Genomic DNA, 22316 nt, shown 5'->3' on the forward strand with positions numbered 1-22316 from the left:
TTTTGTGTGTTTCACTTGAAAACATGAAGAAGCCTCTCTCTGTTACCAGAATTTCGAAAGAGCTTCAAGATCCTGCGGTGACGGATCGGAACAAAAGGTATACCATTGGAATAACCATGGTCGAGAACCCTAGGCCTCAGGCTTCCAGCCCTCCATTTTAAAAATGGAAAAAAGTCCCATCTAAGCCTGTTTAGCACTGATGTCAAATCATCTATTGCAAAGAAGATATACTCTCATGGGTATGATCCAAACATGACATTTTTTTAGTTAATCAGTTAGTTATAAAGTTAAAAAAATTCTAATAATGATGATATGGCCCTTTTATTTATTTATTTTTTTCATTTCCATACTCAACACAAAATTTGAGGAGTTGCAAGTCCTTCTTCGCCATTCATACAATTTTGTTTCTATCGTGACTTTTTACTTTTAAGTTTTTACATGGATAGTAGTTACCATTCCTGTACCAGAGGCCATCATTTTAAATGTGAAAATTTACCAGAACACGTTAATTAATTTTCGGATAAAATGGGGCAATGTTTATTTAGCTTTATGCAGAAAGTTTTCCTATAACATTCCATCCTCTAGTCCGTGAAATTAAGTGGTTTTATTTCCTGATACAAAAAGGAAATTCTTTTGTTCTACTGCCTTCTACTTTCAAATAGAACCTGATATTCAGAAAGGTTGGTACTCCCGTTATTTCAGATGATAAAGTTTGTTTGAATGGTGTATTCTTAAATCAAGCTTTTAGTCTTAAATATTTAGGTTCTTATCTTGATTGCAATTTAAGTTGGAAACTATACTTTGACGCAATAGCAGCAAAAGTGGCAGGAGGATTGGGTCTTATAAGAAGGCTAAGGAATGAGCTCCCACCAAGAATTCTAATGGTCCTCTATCATTCTCTTATCTGTCCGTATCGGTCTTATGGTTGTTTGCAGTGGACTAGTTCTTTTGTGTCAAGTTTTAAAAGAGTTCATATTTTAAAAAATAGAGTTGTTCTTGTCTTAGGAGATTATGTGCGATTTGCAAATAGTACTTTGAGTTGCTTCACTAAAATGAAAATTCTAAACGTTTATAAGTTAAGAGATTATCAACTAGCTGTTTTTGTTTATCAATGTTTGAATCGTTATTGACCGGTGTGCTTTTGGGAAATTTTTAAGTTTAACTCGTTTTATCCCTGTTATGAAACTAGATATTCTTCAGGGATAGTGTCTGAGGCTCGGAGTACTCAACGAGGATCTGTATTTCCGCGTTTTGCAGGATCACAGCAGTGGAATTCCCTCCCGGAGGGTATAAAGGTGGCAGATAATATTAAGTTGTTTTAGTAAGTTTCTACTAAAGAAACTTATGTTAAGTAAGTTTCGCTACTAAACATGATCCTATTGTGAAAAAAAGAAATAATTTTCTATTACGAGTACGAGAAGAAGAAGAAAAAATATCCAATCTTGTGAGCGATTTGGAACTAAAGGTTCCAAACAGAAATGGCAGAGATTTTCCGTGATACACCAAAAAGATGAGAACTCAATCAATCAACCTCGAGGGAATTGAAAACTCCAACAAAGAGGCTTTTCAATGATAACTTGATATCCCTAAAGTTCCTCTAAGAATTCTAGCGGAACAACGCTGATGAAAATGAGGACTATATTTACTTACAGATTTTAAGAAAAATATAAGGTTTAAAAATGACAATATAAAGAAGAAAAAAGAATTTCTGCTAATCATGACATAAAGAAATCCGTCTTTATTAGAAGAAAGAGTGCAAATCGCAGACTTTTCGAAGGACCTAGCCTGGATCTTTGAGCTTTAAAAATGAAATACATCATACAGTGCAAACGGATCACGTCATTTTAACGGAAATTTACGAAGTTTTTCTTCTTACTCCGGTTACAAACAAAAAGGATTAGCCCATATATCTTAAGTTGTTAACTATATATAAAAAAAATATATAAAAAATATTTATATTTATATATAAAATATATAAAAAGTAAAAGCCAAATAAGCAGATCAGTTCGTTGCCACAAAATGGACTGAACTCAAGTCCTTCCAAGTAGAGGATAACTATATAGTAATTAGATTCATACACCATATGAGGATCATGGGCGCCCATAGACTGAATTTTAGGGGGGGGGGGGCTTACCTGGTCTAATTAGCACTTCCATTGCTGTATAATTTAAATCTCAAGACAAAATTTCTTAGGCAGCGCGATAGCGCTGCCTAAGTAAAGAGCGATGTGGGCACAAAGTATTGTTAATTTTTATACCAGGGCACTTCTTATAGAAAGAAATTTCATAAGAACTTCAAAAGAGCTCATGGAGGGCTCTTCTTATAGAAAGAAATGTCATAGGAACTTCAAAAGAGCTCATGGAGGGCTGCCAGCTCCCCCTCCTCCACGTCAATCACTTCCCCAAACACATCCAATAAAGATTTTGAGAGAGCCATTTTGTTCAGTGTAGTTTTAAGGTCCAGAAATTAGGACTTTGAGAATAACACCCTCCCTCCCCCACAACCCTCAGAGCAAGGGTTGTAAGTTATGCCCTGTGGGGATATAAGGTTTTTTATAGGAAGAGGGCTCATTTGATTGGTAATCAGAAGTTATACTGGCCTCTTTAACAGTCAAAAGTGATTGGAGATCATCCAACCCCCTCCCCATACACCAACCATATCATCAAACACATTTAATCATAATTTTTAAGATAGCCATTTTGTTCAGTGTAGTTAAAAGGTCCAGAAATTATGTCTTTGTAGATAACTCCCTCCCCCCATATAGCCCTGAGGTCAATGGTTGTAAGTTACGCCCTGGGGACACATAATGTTTTTATAGAAAAGGTGGTCGTATAAACTTCAAAGAGGGATCATTGAATTGGTAATCATAAGTTATAGTGCTCTTTACAGAGTCAAAGTGATCAGAAGGCAAATAGCCCCTCCTTCCCACACACACACACGTCGTATTTTCCAGAAACGCATCTGATAGAAATTTTAAGATGGCCATTTGTTGTCATAGAAACTTCGAAAAGGGCTCAGTCGGTTGGTAATTGAAAGGGCTAGTACCTTCTTTAATAGCAAAAAATGATTGGAGGGTAACCACCCACCCACCCACCCCCCACAGCCATCATTTCCGCAAACACTTCCAGTGCAAATCTCGAGATATTTATTTTGTTTGACGTAGTTTAAAAGTCCAGAAATTATGTCTTTGAAGATAACTCCCTGCCCCCATATAGCCCTCAGGTCAATGGTTGTAAGTTACGCCCTCGGGACACATAATGTTTTTATAGAAATGGTGGTCGTATAAACTTCAAAGAGGGATCATTGAATTGGTAATCATAAGTTATAGTGCTCTTTACAAGAGTCAAAGTGATCAGAAGGCAAATAGCCCCTCCCTCCCCCAAACACACACACGTCGTATTTTCCAGAAACACATCTGATAGAAATTTTAAGATGGCCATTTGTTGTCATAAAAACTTCGAAAAGGGCTCAGTCGGTTGGTAATTGAAAGGGCTAGTACCTTCTTTAATAGCAAAAAATGATTGGAGGGTAACCACCCTCCAACTATTAACATGTAAATGATTGGAGGGTAACCACCCTGTAACTATTAACATGTAAACTTTCAATAAGGTGACAAAGCGATATCCCGAGAACAATTTATATCATTAATTTAGATCTTTAAGAAAAAGTTGTGGGGGATTTTGTACTAGCCAGAAAGCACTATGTGTATACTTTTAGTACTACAACTACAGATACTGTAACTAATGACGCTTAGAGTATTAAGTTGAAACTTCTAGGAAGCATTTACGGGGCGTTCCAATTAAACGAAAAAACTGTGTATATGCAGGTTTTCAAAAAGGCATATAAGCAATATCATAGGCAGCACCACTCGATCATAGCTAGAAATATCATTGAAATATTTAAAGAAGCTAATTCGTTTCAAAATTAAAAGTTCTAGGGGCCTTTCTAAGAGTAAAAAGAGATTGGAGGGAAATCAGCCCGTCTCTCAAGCCGATTTATTTCCCAAACACACCTAGTCAAAATTTTGAGACAACTATTTTGTTCAGCATAGTAGAACGGTCCAGTAACTATGTCTTTAGGAATATTGGGCATGTCAAACCCCCCAAATTTTGTCAAACTATATTTTCGTGTAGAAAAAATAACGAAAAGATATAAAATATTATTTTTTTTCATGAAAATGACTTTGTTATTAAAAAACGAACAGAAATTTATCTAAAAAACTTTTTCAACAAAACTAGCTTTTCAAAGAAGAGTAAAGGGCTTCATTAAGCCAAAAATGGGCAGAAATGAAGTCAAGTAATCATCCAAGCGTGAAACTACCACAAATCACTATCAATAAATAAATGAAACTCAAAATGAACAGAAATTAGAATAAAAAGCCGAGTCAAACTCGAAACAAGCAAAAATTTACATTAGTAGGGCTGATAGCCCCCATGCCTTCTCAAGAGTAGGGCTGATAACCCCCACGCCTTCTCAAGACCAAAACATAATTTGCGCTTTACTGAAAACAAAATATGTCTAAATGTTTTCACTTTTTTTTTACTTAAATAAGTAAAAAAACTCCTTTTCTCCTCACTTTTTTTTACCCATTTTTTATTTTAAGGAATAAATATCAGTATAGGTAAATTAAACTGACAATCCACGGTCATTTATTATTCTTTTTTTTCAGTTAAGCCTAAGTTATGTTCTGGTCTTGAGAAGGCATGGGGGTCATCAGCCCTAGTAATGTAAATTTTTGCTCGTTTTGAGTTTGACTCGGCCATTTATTATAATTTCTGTTCGTTTTGAGTCTCATTTAAGCGTTGATAGGGATTTGTGGTAGTTTTCACTTGGAAGATTATTTGTCTTTATTTCTGCCCATTTTTGGCTTAGTAGAGCTCTTTACTTTTCTTTGAAAACGTATTCTGTGGAAAGTTTTTTAAATTAATACAAATATATGACACCGTCATTCCGCCGGGGGTGGGGGGGCAGGTGCCCCCCCCCATATGGGCACCCATGATGAGGATTGTGATGACAAATTTATCAGGAAGAATTTGTGTTTAGTCACATAGATTAGTAATGAAAACTATAAACTTAGTGACGATCACGATGAAAAAAGTTACTAGCAGGCATTCTGCACCGCAGTGCCGAAACAGAACGTGGCCTACTTAAAGACTAGATTAAAAATAGAATATTTCATGGTTGCATCAATAACTCCAGCTTAGTAAAGAGCAAACCACAGCCTATAATAACCAAAAATTAGAATACACATTTTTTAACAAATTTTTCAATGTAAAAGTAGACACTGATTCAGGAAGTGTAACTATCAATAAATAAACAGAAGCCATGACTAAAAGAAGCTTATGGGGATGTCGAGAGAGCTTCAAAAACTGTCGAAAGTGGTGGCAGATCGAAACAAAAAGTATACCATTGGAATCAGCATGGTCTAAAACCCTAAAAACGGGGATTTTTAGCCCTCACCTTAAAAATTGAAAAAGATCACATTTTCTCTTGGGTAGCATTATGTCACATGTATTATTTTAAATTTCCATCGGCTACCTTCTTCTAGAGTTGTCAAGCCTTTATTAATTTTATAGTAGGGTTACAATAGGGTGAGGTTTGCAGGCTTACTTAAGTACAATATTTTTACGCATAGCGTATAGATGTCAGAAAGATTTTGTTGGTTTAAATCACTGTATATAAATAATACAACAGTAAGATCACGGTTTAGTGATTTTTGGCTACTTCATCCTCGGCACGTACAAACAGCACCTCCCATTTAATCTGCCATCAGCGGTCCAGTGTATATTACCCTGGAACGCGGATTTTCGCAGAAACTTTCTCAAAACGCCTTAGAAACCAACTCGAGACTTCGAAATCTGCTTGTTATTTCAAAAGCCATCTAATAATAGCTTTGCACTAATAATGATCAATTTTTATGTATGCATTAGAGAAAATTATTTAAAATTAGATTCTTTAAAATTTAGTGTTATAAAGCTGAAGCCAGGTTTTGCGTTCAAGAAAAATCTGACTTGTCTACCCGTGAAAAAATTGAATGTCGCTTATGTTTATACTTGTTTAAATGTTCTCCGGAGCACTTGCACTTGATCCGGCTTTGTATAATGGTTGAGAGAGGGAATGATCATACTGTATTATATATATACAGTGTTTTAAATAATCTCCTTTTAATTAGTGTTTTAATTAGTTGCTCCTTTTGCTTTCCTTTTTTTTATACCGAAAGTTTTAGATCTTTTCTTTTCTTGTCAATTCTGAAACTCGTCCATTTTCAATTAAATATGTTCGCATTTGAGGTAGAAATTTACATTGCGAAATGAAAAAGAAAGAAACAAACCCTTCTTTAGATTCTAGCTGGAACCTCCTATTAATTATTTAAAATTATGGAGTAATTAGATTAAAATGGTAAACAAGACTACGCTTCATTCTCATACACACACGCACTCAAGGTGAGGGGGCTCTGGTCCGTAATCTCGTGTCCCAAACCCCAAAATCTTAAGGTGGTTACGGTTCTACTATTTTCTGTGTAATTTTTATGGATTTTTTTTTTCTTTCTTTTGAAGTTTCCTTTAAGATTTCCTTTTTCATATATATCAAGAAAAACAAATATGAGAGGAAAATTTTTCTATTCTACTACCTTCAGAAAAGAATTTCACTTTTTATAGCTAAACAATTTACTAAAAAAAGTGTTTTGTCAAAAAAAAATTTATATGATTATATGATCTAAGCGCTTACAGATCACCAAATAAAACTAAGTGTTTGCTCATTGAGGTTGCAGCAACAGACGCAACCTAGTACTGAACGAACTATGCACCATAGTAACCGAAAATTTAAAAACACGTTTTGAAAAAAAACTGGCACGTGAAGAAAATTCACCATTTGAAACTGATTCAGGAACGGTAACTATAATTTTTGAAACAAATTTATGGGAATTTCAACAAAATAGCCTAAAACCTCACAAAAATAATGTCAGGTCAAAACGAAAACTACACCATTTGAATCATAATAGCCAGAAACTCCATACAGAAGAGTTACATTACTCCACCTTGAGCAACAAGGAAAATCACTTTTTCACATGGGAAGCACTGATGTGTCTTTTTTATATAATCAAATGAAGTTAAAGGTGTAGAAATTTCAGAGGTCATCAATCCTAGTTGCATAGCTTGGGAGCTTGGTTTTAACATCAACAAGAGCACTCTTATAGACCCTAGGTACGTTTATGTAGAAGTCCTGCATGTCTTCAATTTACAATAATATAATCAATAAGGACAGCCGTCTTACCGTCATGCGAGTACCATGTTAACGTATGAGCTACTTTTTACCAAATTTTGAATTGGTTAAAACTAGGTTCAAGCTCTTGAAAAATTATTCCAGTTAGTAACCATGGCTATTTTACTTCTTTAAGCTACGATAGCATCCGCCCCTATCAAGGCACTATAATCCTAGCTTTCATTGACTTTCGTTCTGCCTTTGACACTGTTGACAGACAGTCCCTTTGGCTAATCCTAAAAGCTGCGGGCCTACAAACAAAGATAGTCAGCCTCTTTAAAGAACTCTATAGCAGCAGAGAAAGCGCCGTCCTTGTTAACGGGAAGCTTTCTTCTTCCTTCCCCATCAATAATGGTGTGCGACAAGGATGCGCTCATGCACCTGAGCTGTTTAACTGCGTCATCGAGCACATTTTGAACGAGACACACCGTGCCTGCCCTTTCGGCATAAGTTATCCCGGGAAGATTTCGTCTGATGGTGACTTTGCCGACGATGTAGCCGTCCTTAGCAAAAATCTCGACAAACTTAAGTCTGCACTCGAGACGCTCTCCTCCACTGCCTCCAGAGTTGGGAGTGCAAATGAACTGGACGAAAACGAAGATCATACCGATAGAAAAGGCCGCATCGGAATCACTCTTAACTGTTGCGATCAATCGCCAAGCTGTTGACGGGGTAAGGCAGTTCACTTATCTCGGATCAATTATATCATCAAATGGCACACTTGACACCGAAATCCCAGCCAGATCAGCCAAGGGAAACTGTATTCGGACGGCTCCTGAGAGCAGTCTTCCACAAACCGCAAATTAGTCGCCATGCAAAAGCCCGATTTTACAACGCCACAGTCTCAAGCATCATGTTGTACTCTTCTGAGACATGGCCCATAACTCAGTCACAGCAAAGAAAGGTCGATGCCGTCCAAACTAGACACCTGCGTCGGGTTGAAGGCTTCAAATGGTATGACAAGATCCACAATACTGAGATCCTGAAGACCTTCAAGTTATCTCAACCCAAGTAGAAGCTCGTTCTCTAAGATGGTACGGCCACTTACTCCGCCTCCCGCCAACTACCCCTGCAAGGATCATTTCGGACTTCAATCCTGAAAATGTCTGGAAACGTCCTCGAGGGAGACCGCGCACCAGATGGGCTGATGTTATAAATCAACGCCTCTTCAATCGCAACATCGACCCTAATGAGGCCCCACCCTTAGCCCTGGGCACGGCTGCTTGGAGAAGACTGACAGCGCTGTCAACCAGTTCCCTCTACGCTGGCGATCCTGCTGAGCAAGAGCGTTAAGTCAAGTAAGTCAAGACTACAATCCCCTTACGGAAATATCATGTTTCTTCCTCAGGCTTTGTCTATTTGCTCATAAAAATGTGTGCAAAATTTGGAAAATAAACAAGAAAAAGCAAGCAACAAGGGACTCATTATTGGACAGTAAAGTTAAGGGAAAAAACAATATAGCAAGGAGCGGAGTCATGATACCTGGGGAACCACTGAACCGGTGGATGTTCAGGATCAAACGAGAAGGAGATACAGTCTAGGGCCTGACAAGCCAGTGAAGCTTTTAATCGACTCTAGTCAGTTTGAAAGTCGAAAAAGTACTCCTGGAAACCAAAAATGATACTGTTCAATAGTAATGTCCTCTCTGTTCTCGTTTCAGCTCTGAATACAGCAATAGAAGCCAGAAGCAGAAAAGAGGATCTTTGCTTTCGAGGTTAACTGTCTTCGCAGATTCAAAATTAGTTGGAGCAAACCATGTTACCAGCCAGACTGTTCGCTCTATATCATACCAGCCCCTAGTATCAGACTCTAGACGTCAATGAAGATGGCACTATTTGCTACGCATCGTTCATACGACGGAAGAGACTCCCCAGAACGGTACTGAAGAGGGAGACTGAAGATTCGGAATAAATGAAAATACGCTTCACCACACCTACCAGCGGGACCAGAAACAAATCCACAGGGAAGTCCAAACCCAGTGAGAAGACGCATGGGCAGCAGCAAATACAGGGGCTGACTGGCAGCTCTTTCTAGATGTCCTAGGTGCCTATTAAAGGTTTAAGGTAAGATAAATGTATAAAATTCTTCTGAGTTACTTCTATCTCTGCCAGTAAGTTCTAGAGAGGCAAATACAACTGAGACTGATATTTTGCACTGTATGTCATAAACCATACAACTAAAATTCTATTTAAGTTAGAGTTTTCGGAACTTTCCAGGCCTAAATAAGATTTAAAAGCTTCATTATTCATCATGGGTTTAACTTCCTCTCTACATACTCAATCCTCCTACCGGCATAAACAAATTCAGTTTAACTTAACCTTATGTTCCCCAAGCCTCAGGGAGGAGTTCCAAAAACTTCCGAAAAGTTGACTTCAAATCGTCAAATTTCGCCAGTCAAAATGTCAATATTTCGAAATTTCGAAATTTAAACTACTAAAAGCATTAGGTTGTCAAGAAAACCAAAAAATCCAAGATATACTTGGATTATAGCTCTTTCTTATCTCTACACGAAGCGCTTGAGCCGACTTAAAACCAGACAGCGAGAAACCTTCAGGACCAAGTGGAGGCTTTGCGCACGTCTAGGTGTTTGTGTGTCTGACTGTGTTTTTGTGCATATTTTTTGTCTCTCCCCAACAGCAAGAATCATAACGAATTCCAAACGAAAATGATGCACAATGAAATATGTGCTTAGAATACTTCCAACGACGAGCATCAGAACGAAATCGCAAACAAAAATGATTTACAACGAAATCTGCGGTTAGAAGAAAACGAATCACAAATAAGGGGTCCAATGTAATCATAAACGAAAATGGCGGGCAAAATCACAACGAATTGCAAATGAAAAAATGAATTATGCAATAGAATAATTAAAGCAAAAAAAAAAAAAATTACTGGGGAAAAGGTGGGAAAAGAAGTCACATTAATCGGCGGTTATAAGACAAGCGACAGCGAAAATCACACATATACAAACCTGCCGTGTGACGAATCCCAAAGGAAAATAAAGCAAAACGAAATACGCGCTTAAGACTTGCGACAACGAGCATAAAAAAAAACGAATCAAAAATGCCAAGAAAATGATTCCCAACGAAATCTGCGGTTAGAAGACAAGCGACAGCGAGAATCATAACGAATCGCAAATGGGAATATGAAGCAGAATCTTGCAAAATTATACGAGGTGTCAAATTAATTCGAACAGCTAAAGCGAAATGCATGAAATAAGCGATAGCGCGAATCACACTGAATCGCAAACGAATCGCAACAGAATCTGTGATTAGAAGACAAATAAAATTTACAATTTCATGCAAAATTATATTGGATGATGAACGAATTCAAATAGCTAAGGAAAAGGGAGAGGAAAATGTGTGAGGTAACGATAAACGAGAATGAAGCACTACGAAATCTGGGGTTAGAAGACATACAACAGCAAGCATCACAAAAAATAAAAAAGGGTGGACCACGAAATCTGCCGTTAAAAGACAGGCTGAAGCGTGGTTAAAATCAAATCTTGATAAAAAAAAAAAAAAAAAAAAAATGACGCGTAACGAGCGAAAATTAAAACGAATTGCAAACGAAAAATTGAATTTTGTAACAAGATACTTAAAGAAAAATTATTTACTGGGGAAAAAGCTAGAAAAGAATTTATATTCATCTGCGGTTAAGAAATAAGCGACAGCGAGAATCACGTATATACAAACCTGCCGCGTGCCGACTACCAGAGGCCGATTGAAACTTAGAGATCGATTTAACAAAATTCTGATTGCTTCAAAAGAGAATTTCTTTCGGTTGCACTTTCATATCTTAATATTAATTTTCTGGCTTCCAGCATCGGAAAGAAAGAGAAAGAAACAAGAGAAAGACAGTTGACGTACACAAAAAACAAAAGCGGACATTTAAAGGCTTTTTCAACAGGCACCGTATTCGTCTTAATAAACATTAATTTTCTATCAAACTTTCCTCTCTGGTTACATACAGTAAAGTAAAGTTAAAATCATATAAAAAGGGGACAAGAAACAGACATTTACATACTTGTTTAATAATCACCTTTTTCGTTTTATTCAAAAGTTTGCTTGTCTTCAAACTTTTCTCTCTTGTTACAAAAGTAGGACACTTTTCAAGTAGACATACGGCAGCTTGACTTTTCAAATTGAACACTTTCGACAGTATTGTAGCTAAGGCTGATGCACAAGCTAGGGATCTATCGTCCAAACATCCATCTATTTCTTCCTTACTGAAACATATAAAAAAATTACTATATATGAGCCAAATGAAACAGAGACACTAAAACTGTGTTGTTGTTTTTTAGAAGAAAGAAAGAGACGGAAAAAACGAACATAGGATAGGATATAAGAACAAAATAATAAACAATGGAGAAACTTCTACAGCCTTTAGACTCGATAGGCGCTGTAATCTTTCTTCTGTACAAGTGCCTTGAACGAGTGTTTTTGTCTGAAGTCGGTGTGTTTGTAGACGTAATTGCATACGAATCACAAATAATTCTTAGACCACGCTGCTTTTCGACTTATAAATCAGAAGAAATTATATAAAAAACGGGCAACTTTTTTAAATAGAAAAGTGAAAATAAACAAAAGAAAACTCATTTATACAAAAATAGTAATAAAAGTCCGAATATTTCGGCTTCACATCCGAAAGCTTTAATCATATTTTGTTAAAATGCGAGTTTTTCCTTTCGCTTTTCTTTCTGTTTTTGTCTAACGTTTTTGTTTTCTTTGTTTATTCATATCAAACAGTTCGTGGTAACGAACTGTAAGTAAGCGACCCGGCTCAATGGGAACCGAAACTCTAAAAAACGGAATTTTGATACCAATAGATACATAAAAAGAATCAGATTTTAATTCTGATGTCAAATATATAAGTTTCATCAAGTTTAGTCTTACGCATCAAAAGCTACGCGCCTGAGAAAATTTGACAGATTTTCGAAAAAAGAGGGAAAGACCCCCTAAAAGTTATAGAACCTTAATGAAAATCACACCATCATATTCAGCGTATCAGAGAACCCTACTGTAGAGGTTTTAAGCTCCTATCTACAAAAATGTGGAATTTTCCATTTTTTTCCAGAAGAAAGATCACGGATGCGTGTTTTTTTTTTTTTTTTTTTTTTTTTGTGGTGGGTTTTTTTTCAGGGGTGATCGTATCGACCCAATGGTTCTATATTATCAAGGGAAGGCTCATTGTAACGGAAATTATAATTTCTATTGCCTTTTTTAATTGACCCAAAAAATGGAGGGCAACTAGTCCCCCTCCTACGCTCATTTTTTTCCCAAAGTCACCCGATCAAAATTTTGAGATAGCCATTTTGTTCAGCATGGTCGAAAATATTATAAATATGTCTTTTAGGATGACTTAATCCCTCGAAGCCCCCAGGGGGAGGGCTGAAAGTCATGAACTTTACCCAATATTAAGGGGCGACCATACTTGAAGCGACCTTCCTATCTCTCCCATAGTAAACGTTTTGAGTTTGACTGACATTAATAGTTGAGGCAGTTAGGCGGTCTCCGTCTTTTCTAATAGAATAGAATCAGGTGAACATTTTGATTTAGCAAAATGCTAAAGCCGACACCTATTTTTCCTGAAATCCCCAAAAAACTCAAAAACCTATTTTGGGTTTGCCTGCAAGATCGCTGCAGTCAATATTGTCGTAATTGGTACTTAAAAATGCAGCGAAAAATATTCTATTGAAGCGGTTGCAGCATATTTTTATAAAAAACACTTGCTGAGTGCAGTCCCTTCGAATACTTTACATACCAACGTTTCAAATTGCTTATCACCCGACAAAGAGCCTAAAATACTTGGAATCAAACGGATGTGGGCGCATAAATTATGCTGGGGGGGTTAACGCTTCCTTTTGTTCAAAAGCGGTCAGTTGGACTTTGATTTAGTGAAGCTTTAGCTCTTGAAATGATTTATTTGGTGTGTATAATTTGAAAGCGTTAGCTTGAGAGTTGGTCATTCGACAAATTGTGCGAATAAGTTGGATGTACTGGGAAAATGTAACTAATATTGAAAGCGTAAGGAACCCCTGGAAGTCGCCCTCTTCGAGTTTGTTTACTCAAGTCCGTGTGAAATCTGATACCTTTGTCTTTGAGCCTTTTTGCCGACCAGGAAAAGGGCTCGAATCGGCCAAAGCGGCTTTGGACTGGCGTCCCCCCTTAACATATAGTATTGGTTATTGGGAAGTATACAGACTTTTTCAGGGGGAATTTTTTCTGGTAGTGGGGAGTGGGGGTGGGTCGGGGGTTATATGGGAGGATCTTTTCATGAAGGAAGTTTTCATGGGGGAAGGGACATGGCTATGAAGGGGGCGCCGGATTTCCCATCATTATTTAAAACAAAAAACAGAAATTAAATATAAAAAAAACAAGTTTTTCTATATGATGGGGTTCACCTTCTAGTCAATACCTCGTTCTTTAAGCCACATATTTTTTAGTGTTTTCACAAGAGCTATTTATTCTAATTAACGGCATTTGTGATTAAGGGTTCATTTTTAAAGAATTGGAAGAAAATTATAACTTTAGCTTAAAGAGCGATGTCTTGACAAGGGTTACGTAAGTTAATTTGTAAATTACGTCAGAACCAAATTTAGAGACAGCCATTTAGCAAAAGAAAACTAAAATTTTTATGCAAATTTTGTTTACTTATTCAATGACGGTGAGCCAAAATCAAAGCTGCATTAACTAAAAAACGATCAGAAATTAAATTAAAAAAAACAAGTTTTTTAAGCTGAAAGTAAGGAGCAACATTAAAACTTAAAACGAACAGAAATTATTCCGTATATGAAAGGGGTTGTCCCCTCCTCAACGCCTCGCTCTTTACGCTAAAGTTTTACTCTGTCTCACAACTTTATTTTTTTAAACAATAAAAAACTTTAGCGTAAAGAGCGAGGCGCTGAGGAGGGGACAGCCCCTTTCATATACGGAATAATTTCTGTTCGTTTTAAGTTTTAATGTCGCTCCTTACTTTCAGTTTAAAAAACTTGTTTTTTTTTTTAATTTAATATTTTGTAAAAGCTAGTTTCTTTTCCCGTTGATAAAGGCTTTCGAATTTGAAGCCGAAATATTCGGCCTTTCATTGTTGCTTTTGTATAAATGAGTTTTTTATTTATTTATTTACACGGACTTATTACAAATTCACCAGTATATATATAAATATATATATATATATATATATATATATATATATATATATATATATATATATATATATATATATATATATATATATAGGCCTATATACGTTAAAACTGCATTTATAGCACCTGACCTGGGAGTTTTCAAGGTGTATATCGTTAGTTTCTCAGCGTTATAACTTGTTTACTCTTAAAAAAAAAAAAATGATAATTCAATTTCAGACCCATGAGCTGATACATTCTTCAGCCAAGCTGACTCTAAATTTCTCTCTTCTTCTTGTTCTTGTAGAAGAATCAGGCGTTTTTCCACCTCACCTGAAATTCACACGTTACGAATTTGTTTTAACAGTAAGCTCCCCAGACTCGCGGTTAAAACCGCGGCAGGAAACGGTGTTACACTACACTTAATAAAAATGTCTATTACGGAAAGGTAAAAAAATGAGTGGTTATCATGTAGTCTTTATTTAATCAAGAGAGTATGGACATACGAGCACGTGAACTCCCCCCCCCCACCTAAAGATAAAGAGTTGCACTAATTACAGGGTGACGGGGCGATGCCAAGTTAATTTAAAAAAAAATATATGGGGGTTAAACCCCAGGACTAAAATTAATGAAAAAGAAGTATGGTTGGCTAAATAGCATTCCCACAGATACTAATCCTGGGGACAAGTGTACTCCCTCGCTCCTTAGCTATAGCACTGAGCCTCCAACTTTTTCTTAATTTCCTTCTTCTTTTTTTGTCGTACATTGTTACTTTTTCCATTAAGTGTGACATGTGCCCTTTCAATTACTGCAACTTAGGCATCGTTACACAAATATGCCTCGAAGCTTCTCAATAATACAAATCTTTCCGAAAGTTAGCTTCCAAAAATTAACAAAAATTGTCATTTCTTCCTCTTAAATCTTCGAAGGATAAAAGAAAATTAACGGAGGAAAACAAAGTTTGAATTGATTAAGAGCAAACCACTTAATTTCAAGGAACCCCTTTATCTAAGAAAAGTTGCCTCCATAAACTTCATTTCCATTCTCCGTTGATAACAAACTTTTACTTCTTCCATTGAACGTTCTACGTAATGCCTAATCAAAAATCTCTTCCAACAATAACTAAAACATTTTCCAAGGAGAAAACTAAGTTCACACAGTAGTTCATAAATTTGCAATAGAGATTGAAGTATTCAATTATCAAGGAACATCGGAAGAGCTTAGGCTCTGCCTCCAAGCTATCACCACAAGAAAAGAAGATTCTCAGAATCAATTAAGGAAACGTCCACAGTATTTGTTACGAAGATCCAATGTTGAGAGCAAGGAAAAGGATGGACAGCTCTTGAAATTCTATCTCTCTCAGTGAGATATTGCAAGTCATTACGGGAAACTCAGATCAACGTAAAAAGCCATATAATGGGAAATGAGTTCAATATCAAAGGGACTTTCGGCTGTCATTAAACTTGATAGATACCAAGAGTTTCATTAGATTACATTTCGATTTTAGCTCAGAGTTATGTCCGAGCTGTACTGTAGTCACATTTGTTACATGGTTACAGTACCAAAAATGTATCGTTTGTGTAATTTGGTGAGTTTGGCGTAATAAAACTAACTTTCAAGCCCAACTCGTAATTATACGTCCTGTAAGACAAGTATTGTGAATGTGATTTTGCTTTAGAATATGCTTCTCAACAATGTAGCTATATATCAAATCGTGACCTCCCTATTATAATTTCGTGATTTTAATTCTTTTTACATATTAGGTTAAAATAAGCATATCAAAACTACTAAGCATGTCGCCGACGCCGACCCTCAACCCAGTTTCAACGTCGACACAACTCTCGACTTGATTATCTCTAGGAGAAAACATCTAGGAATTTTCATTTGAAAAAAAAACTGACTCTACATATTCATTTATTTGAATGAATCGTCTCTTTGAATGAATTGATTTGAGTACAACATGTGACAAATAGCCTTAAAAATTACTGAAAGGAGACTAAACCGTGAACATTTGTTCATATAGTGAGAATTATGAATAAAAGAAAGTGTGAGCTTATACTAGTTTTACTTACTATATTGAATAACATTACCGCTCTGCTTTCCTTTTGGAAACTTCCAGGGCCGTTTACAAGTGTTGTTGAAATCAATTCATTCTTAGAGACGGTTCAAGAAATGAATAGGCAGAGTCAAGGCTGCTTTTCAAGCTATGTTTCCTAGATTTCTCCTTCGGGCAGTAAAATCGAGAGTTATGTCAACGTCTTTCCCTTTGCACTTTAATAGACGAGCCAAAAAAAAGAAATCCCCTCAGAAGGAGGTAAGGGCTGTGTTTCTTCTTTTGTTTCTTAATATGTTCATGCAAATCCACGGACCCAGTAAACTGATTCATTGCAATAAAGGGCTACAAGATGCAATAATTTCTTCGATAATTGACAGAGAATGCATGTTCAAGCAAGAAGCAGACTTTTCTCAGAAAATTAAGCAAACTATCATAAGAAACCTTTTGTCGACAAACTTACAAAGGTGTTAACATTGATTAGCGAACTCAACGATATTGTATAAGAATGTAATACAGACACTGTGAGAGGCTTTAAAATTATATTCACTTTAAAAAAGTCACAAAGAAAAAAACATATTTAATATTTCAAATCACCTTCTCTCAGCTTAACAAAAAATGTCATAATAAAGATCAACTTTTTGTTATAATTGTTTAAGAAGACTGCTCAAACACAATGGCTGCTGATTTTGAATGAGATGTATTTTTAAAGAAATTTGTAAAGAGCAAGGGTTGAGGAAGAAGCAGCCCCCCTCACATACGGACTAATTACCGTGCTTTTTAAGTTTTAATGTTGCTCCTTACTTTCAACAGAAAAACTTTTTTTATTTATTTATTTGCAATAAAGGGCTACAAGATGTAATAATTTCTTTTAAAATTGTCAGAGAGGGCATGTGCACGCAATAAGCTGACTTTTTCAGGATATTAAACAAACTTTCACAAGAAATCTTTCTTCGACAAACTTTCATAGGTTTTAACATTCGCTAGGTAATGCCCAAGGATATTATATTAGAATTTAATATAAGCACTATGGGAGGCTTCAAAATGATATTCACTTTAAAAGTAACAAAGAAAACAGTGTTTATGATTTCAAATCAATTTGTCTCCAACTTAACAAATATTATTATTATTAGCAGTACAAGACAGAAGGTCTCGAATCGTGAATCACGATAGGAGGCTAAGCGTTTGAAAAAATCCTAGATGTTGAAAATCCTAGATGGGCCAATTAACTTTTGCAGTCAATTTTTTCTTCTTGAAGAAAATCGGTACTTATTAATTATACAAAACAAACTCAAGAATTACGCTTAGGTTAGATCTCAGAAAACCGGTTTCTAATACAAGTGCCGGGTGATAAAATGCATTGGACTTAGACAGAATCCACTGGACTTTCATAATTTGGGTTATATATTTGCACATTAGGGGTGGGGGTTCGGTTTGGATTAAGTTAGGTTAGGGGCTGTCAAAATGCTTTACCCCCACCCATAATGTGGAAATATATAGCCGAAATTATTTTATTAAAAAAAAAAACTAAAGGTTATACGAAGATTATATTTCATTAGGATCAACCTAACTTCACTTCTTGTGTGTGTTCCGTATTATTAACAAGTATCAAAAAATCTGCTTCTGTGTAATTCTTGACAGGTAAAGAAAGAGGATTGCTACGAAATTTAAAAGAAATTCTTAGGCCAAGTTTGTACAGAGGGATGTACCAGGGATCATCCCACCAAAATACAAACATTATCATTGGAGAGTACTTTACTTTGAGTTGTTTGGTCTAATGAGGCTCACTCTTTTTGTTGCACTTATTCGGTATTTTTGTCACTGGAAATCGCTTTGTCAATAAATCCATAAACTTCAATAAAACCTCAAAATCTTTAAGAGCATTTACTTTTGATTATACACAGCCTAAAAAAACAGTTTTTCACAAATAGCCCACCCTATTAATTGGCTTAGCCCTTCCTCCAATATAAAAAAAAAAAAAAAAACTAAGATACTTCACGCTATTGGGACAACTGTCGTAAACTGGCAAACTCATCTATTACAAAAAAGGGCTAAAAGACGTAATGATTCCTTCCAGCGTTTGTAGATAATATGTGTGCAAACTATAAGCTGTCTTTTTCAGGAAATTAAGCAGACATTCCGATATCCTCGACCACAAAAGGATACACAGACCAAATTACATTCTATTGCTTATACAAGTGCTTATATAAGGCTTAATGTTTTTAAAGTTTCAATGCGATTCTAGTTAGGACAAGTGCACTACTACTATAGCTTTGGCTGGTCGAAACAACGAATTACTGATCTCATAAACATAATATCTACTGCAAAAGTTCATTTACATTCCAGCTCTTAAATCAATTTTTGATTTTTTTTTTTTTTTATAGTTTTTTCATTTCTTTGCATTGCCATAACTGGGTCATTAATGAATTAGTTGTGGCTTAAGGCCTATGTTCCCCTTTCTTTATATTGATTTTATTATTTTTATTATTTAAATTTTTCATATAATTCATATTTTGTTGTTTGGTTTAAAAATTGTGTTTAAACTAAATAAGATACGGATCTATCCAAACAAAAAACCGACTGTTTTCGAGATGTAAACTTCAACTGGAAAGACCTGTTGACATTCCAATATTACAGACCATAAAAGGATGGACACAGGGATTTACAGCAGCTTACTTGTGTGAGTGTTAACTAAAAGTTTAATGCTTTAATATTTTTAGTCCAATTTTAATTAGTGCAAATGCACCAAACTTTATCTTTGTTTGGTCAAAATAATGGATTGTTGATTTTATGATCTTCTGCCTCTGTTTTACTTTCATAATTCAAGAGGATGGTGAAAAGTCAGACAAAAATGCTTATTTGGCAGCACTGTCAACTTGGCAATGCTGGGGTTAATACATACTAAGGGCTTGATTACAGTGTGCAACAGTGCTGGCTTCCAAGAAAAAATGTTTTATACTTTGAATGAAACTTTTCCGCTGAATTTGAATACAGATTCAGAGATTTTCATATAGATACAGTTTCTGTGCAATCATCTCTTTTTTATTTTTGTAAAATTTGAGTGTTTTTTTTTCAGCTTAGAAAACTGTTTTTAACGCAGTATTGCATCCTGAATTTAAAAAACGTAATCAGATATTCTCTAGCACTATATACATACTATTTTTTAAGTTTCTCAGTTAAATTCTTGGGGGGTTCAGACAAAAGAAAAAAGATAATCATCCAAAAACCCAATAGTCCAAGAAATAACTTGATTAAATTTTTGAATTACAACAAACAACTCAGTGCAGCAACAATTACCTTGCAGCTATAACCACCTACGACCAATAAACGTAAACTCTAAAAACTCCCAATAAAATATCAGTTTTTTTCCATGTATTTGAAATTTTCGACAAGATAAAAAGTTGTATTTTATAACTTTAGACGAAAACCCTGTAACAACTTACGAGTATTCTTGCAGCTTGGGTAAAAGCAATGCTTCCACAACTTTGATTTCTTTATTCATGTCAACGCTGGCTTCTTTCAAATCCTCGTCCGAAGGACCAAAGAGTCCAGCAAGTCCAGCTTGCCTTTTGTTCCGAAAATCGTCCAACTCCATCTTCACAGCACCGGAGGCCCTCTTCCGGGCTTTGAAAAAAACTGTTCGCAATCGCTCTTCCTTCGATGCAAAATTAGTCAAAACATCATCAATTTCACGTAAAATTTGTTCATCGACGGATTGCACTTTCAATGGAGCGTTAGGCACAAGGAATGTTGTATTTATTTCAAAAGCCCATCGACACATATCTTTGGTGGATGTCCCTTCTTTGTAATGGTCCGTTATGAGAAGGAAAAACTGAAAATCAAATTACATAGATATTAATATAGAATTATTAAAGATATTATAGAATTAAATAGATATCAGAGAGAAAAAATATAATATAATCAGTCCACAATCATTATTTTGTTGGAAAATACAGCACTTCTGACCCCATATTTCCATTGAAAAGCCAGTTAGGTTTACTTTCTAAATTAGGGTAATTCTAAATTAGGGACTTTTGTTGATCTTGGAAAGTGGTTGAGTTAGGCAGATGAAAATCTCATGAATATATCCAGAGCATTAATGATCTCCTGGGAAGGTAGTTTGAAGTACATACCTCCAATTCTTCTCCGTCCAAAAAACACTAACCTTTTACCCATGAATTTTGTGCCAATTGGTGAAAAGATACCTTTTAAAATTTATGCTGAAAAATTGGTGTTGGGAGTTGGTTTTGGAGGTAGACCCTACTTTGTACCTCAGATGACACAGATTGCATGTTCTTTCATAGCTCAACTTCCAACTGGGAACAACACGACCAATTTTTTACTAAAAAGCTGACTATGAGAGGGGATCGGTTTTCAAGAGAGAATGGGCATCTTTGTGCCTAAATCCATAGTTTGAAACTCATTTCACTATTCTGATTTAAACATAGTGCAACATAACTACCCTTTTAAATATAAGTTGGATGTGGGAGGGGTAGGAGTAGGGTAACTGCCCCACTTCCATTCCTTGATAATGCAAATTAGGAATTGATACTTTATTTTGATTTAAATAAGCTGCAACATGTCTTTTATGCTAAAAACCTACTGGCAATAAGGGGGATGGAGGGGGTCTGCGCCCACTTTAGTCCTCTATTCATACAAATTGAAAACCCTCACAGGATTCCGCATAAAAAACTGCAAAATACATACTTTTCTTCTAAAAATAAAAAGTAGGAGTTAAACGGGTACTGGGGCGGACAAGCCACTGTCTCCCCTTGGCTCTTAGTTGAAAACTCAAATTGAATCAAATTATCATTCAAATTGAAAATCCATCCCTGATTTTGGTTCAAAAAGTAGCTAATAATAAGTAACCGAATTGCTCAAACTCATGTACCGTCAACCTAAGATACGGAAGTCTAGATCTTAAGAGTTTAGAAGCCGGCAATAATAAAGCTTATATTGCGCTTAATATACTATAAACTAAATAAAATAATAAATACTACTACTACTAACAAGTTACCGCAGCACCAAGCTGCCCGAGGCCATCACAGCTACACATTTTCCTTCTCCATCCCAATCTATTCAAAGCCTCCCTCTTTCCACACTCCCAGGAAGTTCCCATTTCCATTAAATCTTTCCCTATGACATCCCCCCAACCAACCAAGGACGACCTGCTTCACCTTTAGCCCTAGACGGTTGGCCGAAAAGGACAATCTTTGGTAATCTACCATTCTTCATCCGCAGAAGGTTCCCTAGCCATCTCAATATTTTTCTCATTTTACCCCTAGAAAGCGAGATTGAACCATACTTTTGAACATCCTACAGTTTGGAATATGGTCATTCAGTCGGGTATCCAAAGCAATACGTAGGCAATTTCTATGGAAAATATCTAGCAGATCTTCCTCCGTTTTTCGAAGCACCCATGCTTCAGAACCATACTTGACCATTTTCATCACTGTAGCTTCCAATATTCTAATCTTGGTTTGCAGACTTATCTTCTTATTCTTCCAAACTCTTTTGAATTGTGAAAAAAAAAACACCCTGGAACTTGAATATTCTACTTTTAACATCTTCACTGCACCCAACATCTTTACTTATAATACCACCAAGGTCCACGAATGTGTCCACTTGATCGATCTTTTCGTTACCCAACGTCACCTTTTCATCTTCACTTATTCCTATCCTTAGCGACTTAGGACATGTAGAAAATTTACGTTAATTTTCAAACCTGCTCTAGCACCCTGAACTCGCAAAACCTCTAAAAATTCATTCATTTTGCTATGCTCAAATCATCAGTATAATCTATGTCCAAAGCTTTTCTTCCCCGTTTGATTCCGTGTTCTCCCATTGCCTTTAATGGGCTCCTTAAGACAAAGT

General features: G+C 36.0%; 1 protein-coding gene across 5 annotated transcripts in view; it reads right to left on the reverse strand.

The window, feature by feature from the left end:
* The window catches only part of RhoGEF2 (Rho guanine nucleotide exchange factor 2), a 358602-nt gene that overhangs the window by 219796 nt on the left and 116490 nt on the right, over positions 1 to 22316 (reverse strand). For 4 of the 5 annotated variants that reach the window (XM_089092512.1, XM_089092511.1, XM_089092509.1 and 1 more), the window contains 2 exons: positions 19886 to 20274; positions 11290 to 11491 (listed from right to left, as the gene is read on the reverse strand). In XM_089092512.1, coding sequence (XP_088948638.1) covers positions 11290 to 11491; positions 19886 to 20274 — 591 coding nt within the window. The remainder of the gene's footprint in view (positions 1 to 11289; positions 11492 to 19885; positions 20275 to 22316) is intronic. The other variant, XM_089092510.1, reaches the window with a different exon arrangement.

The sequence above is a fragment of the Artemia sp. Qi Xiang Cuo genome, chromosome 7, assembly GCF_049724085.1.
Source record: "Artemia sp. Qi Xiang Cuo chromosome 7, ASM4972408v1, whole genome shotgun sequence".
Taxonomy (NCBI): domain Eukaryota; kingdom Metazoa; phylum Arthropoda; class Branchiopoda; order Anostraca; family Artemiidae; genus Artemia; species Artemia sp. Qi Xiang Cuo.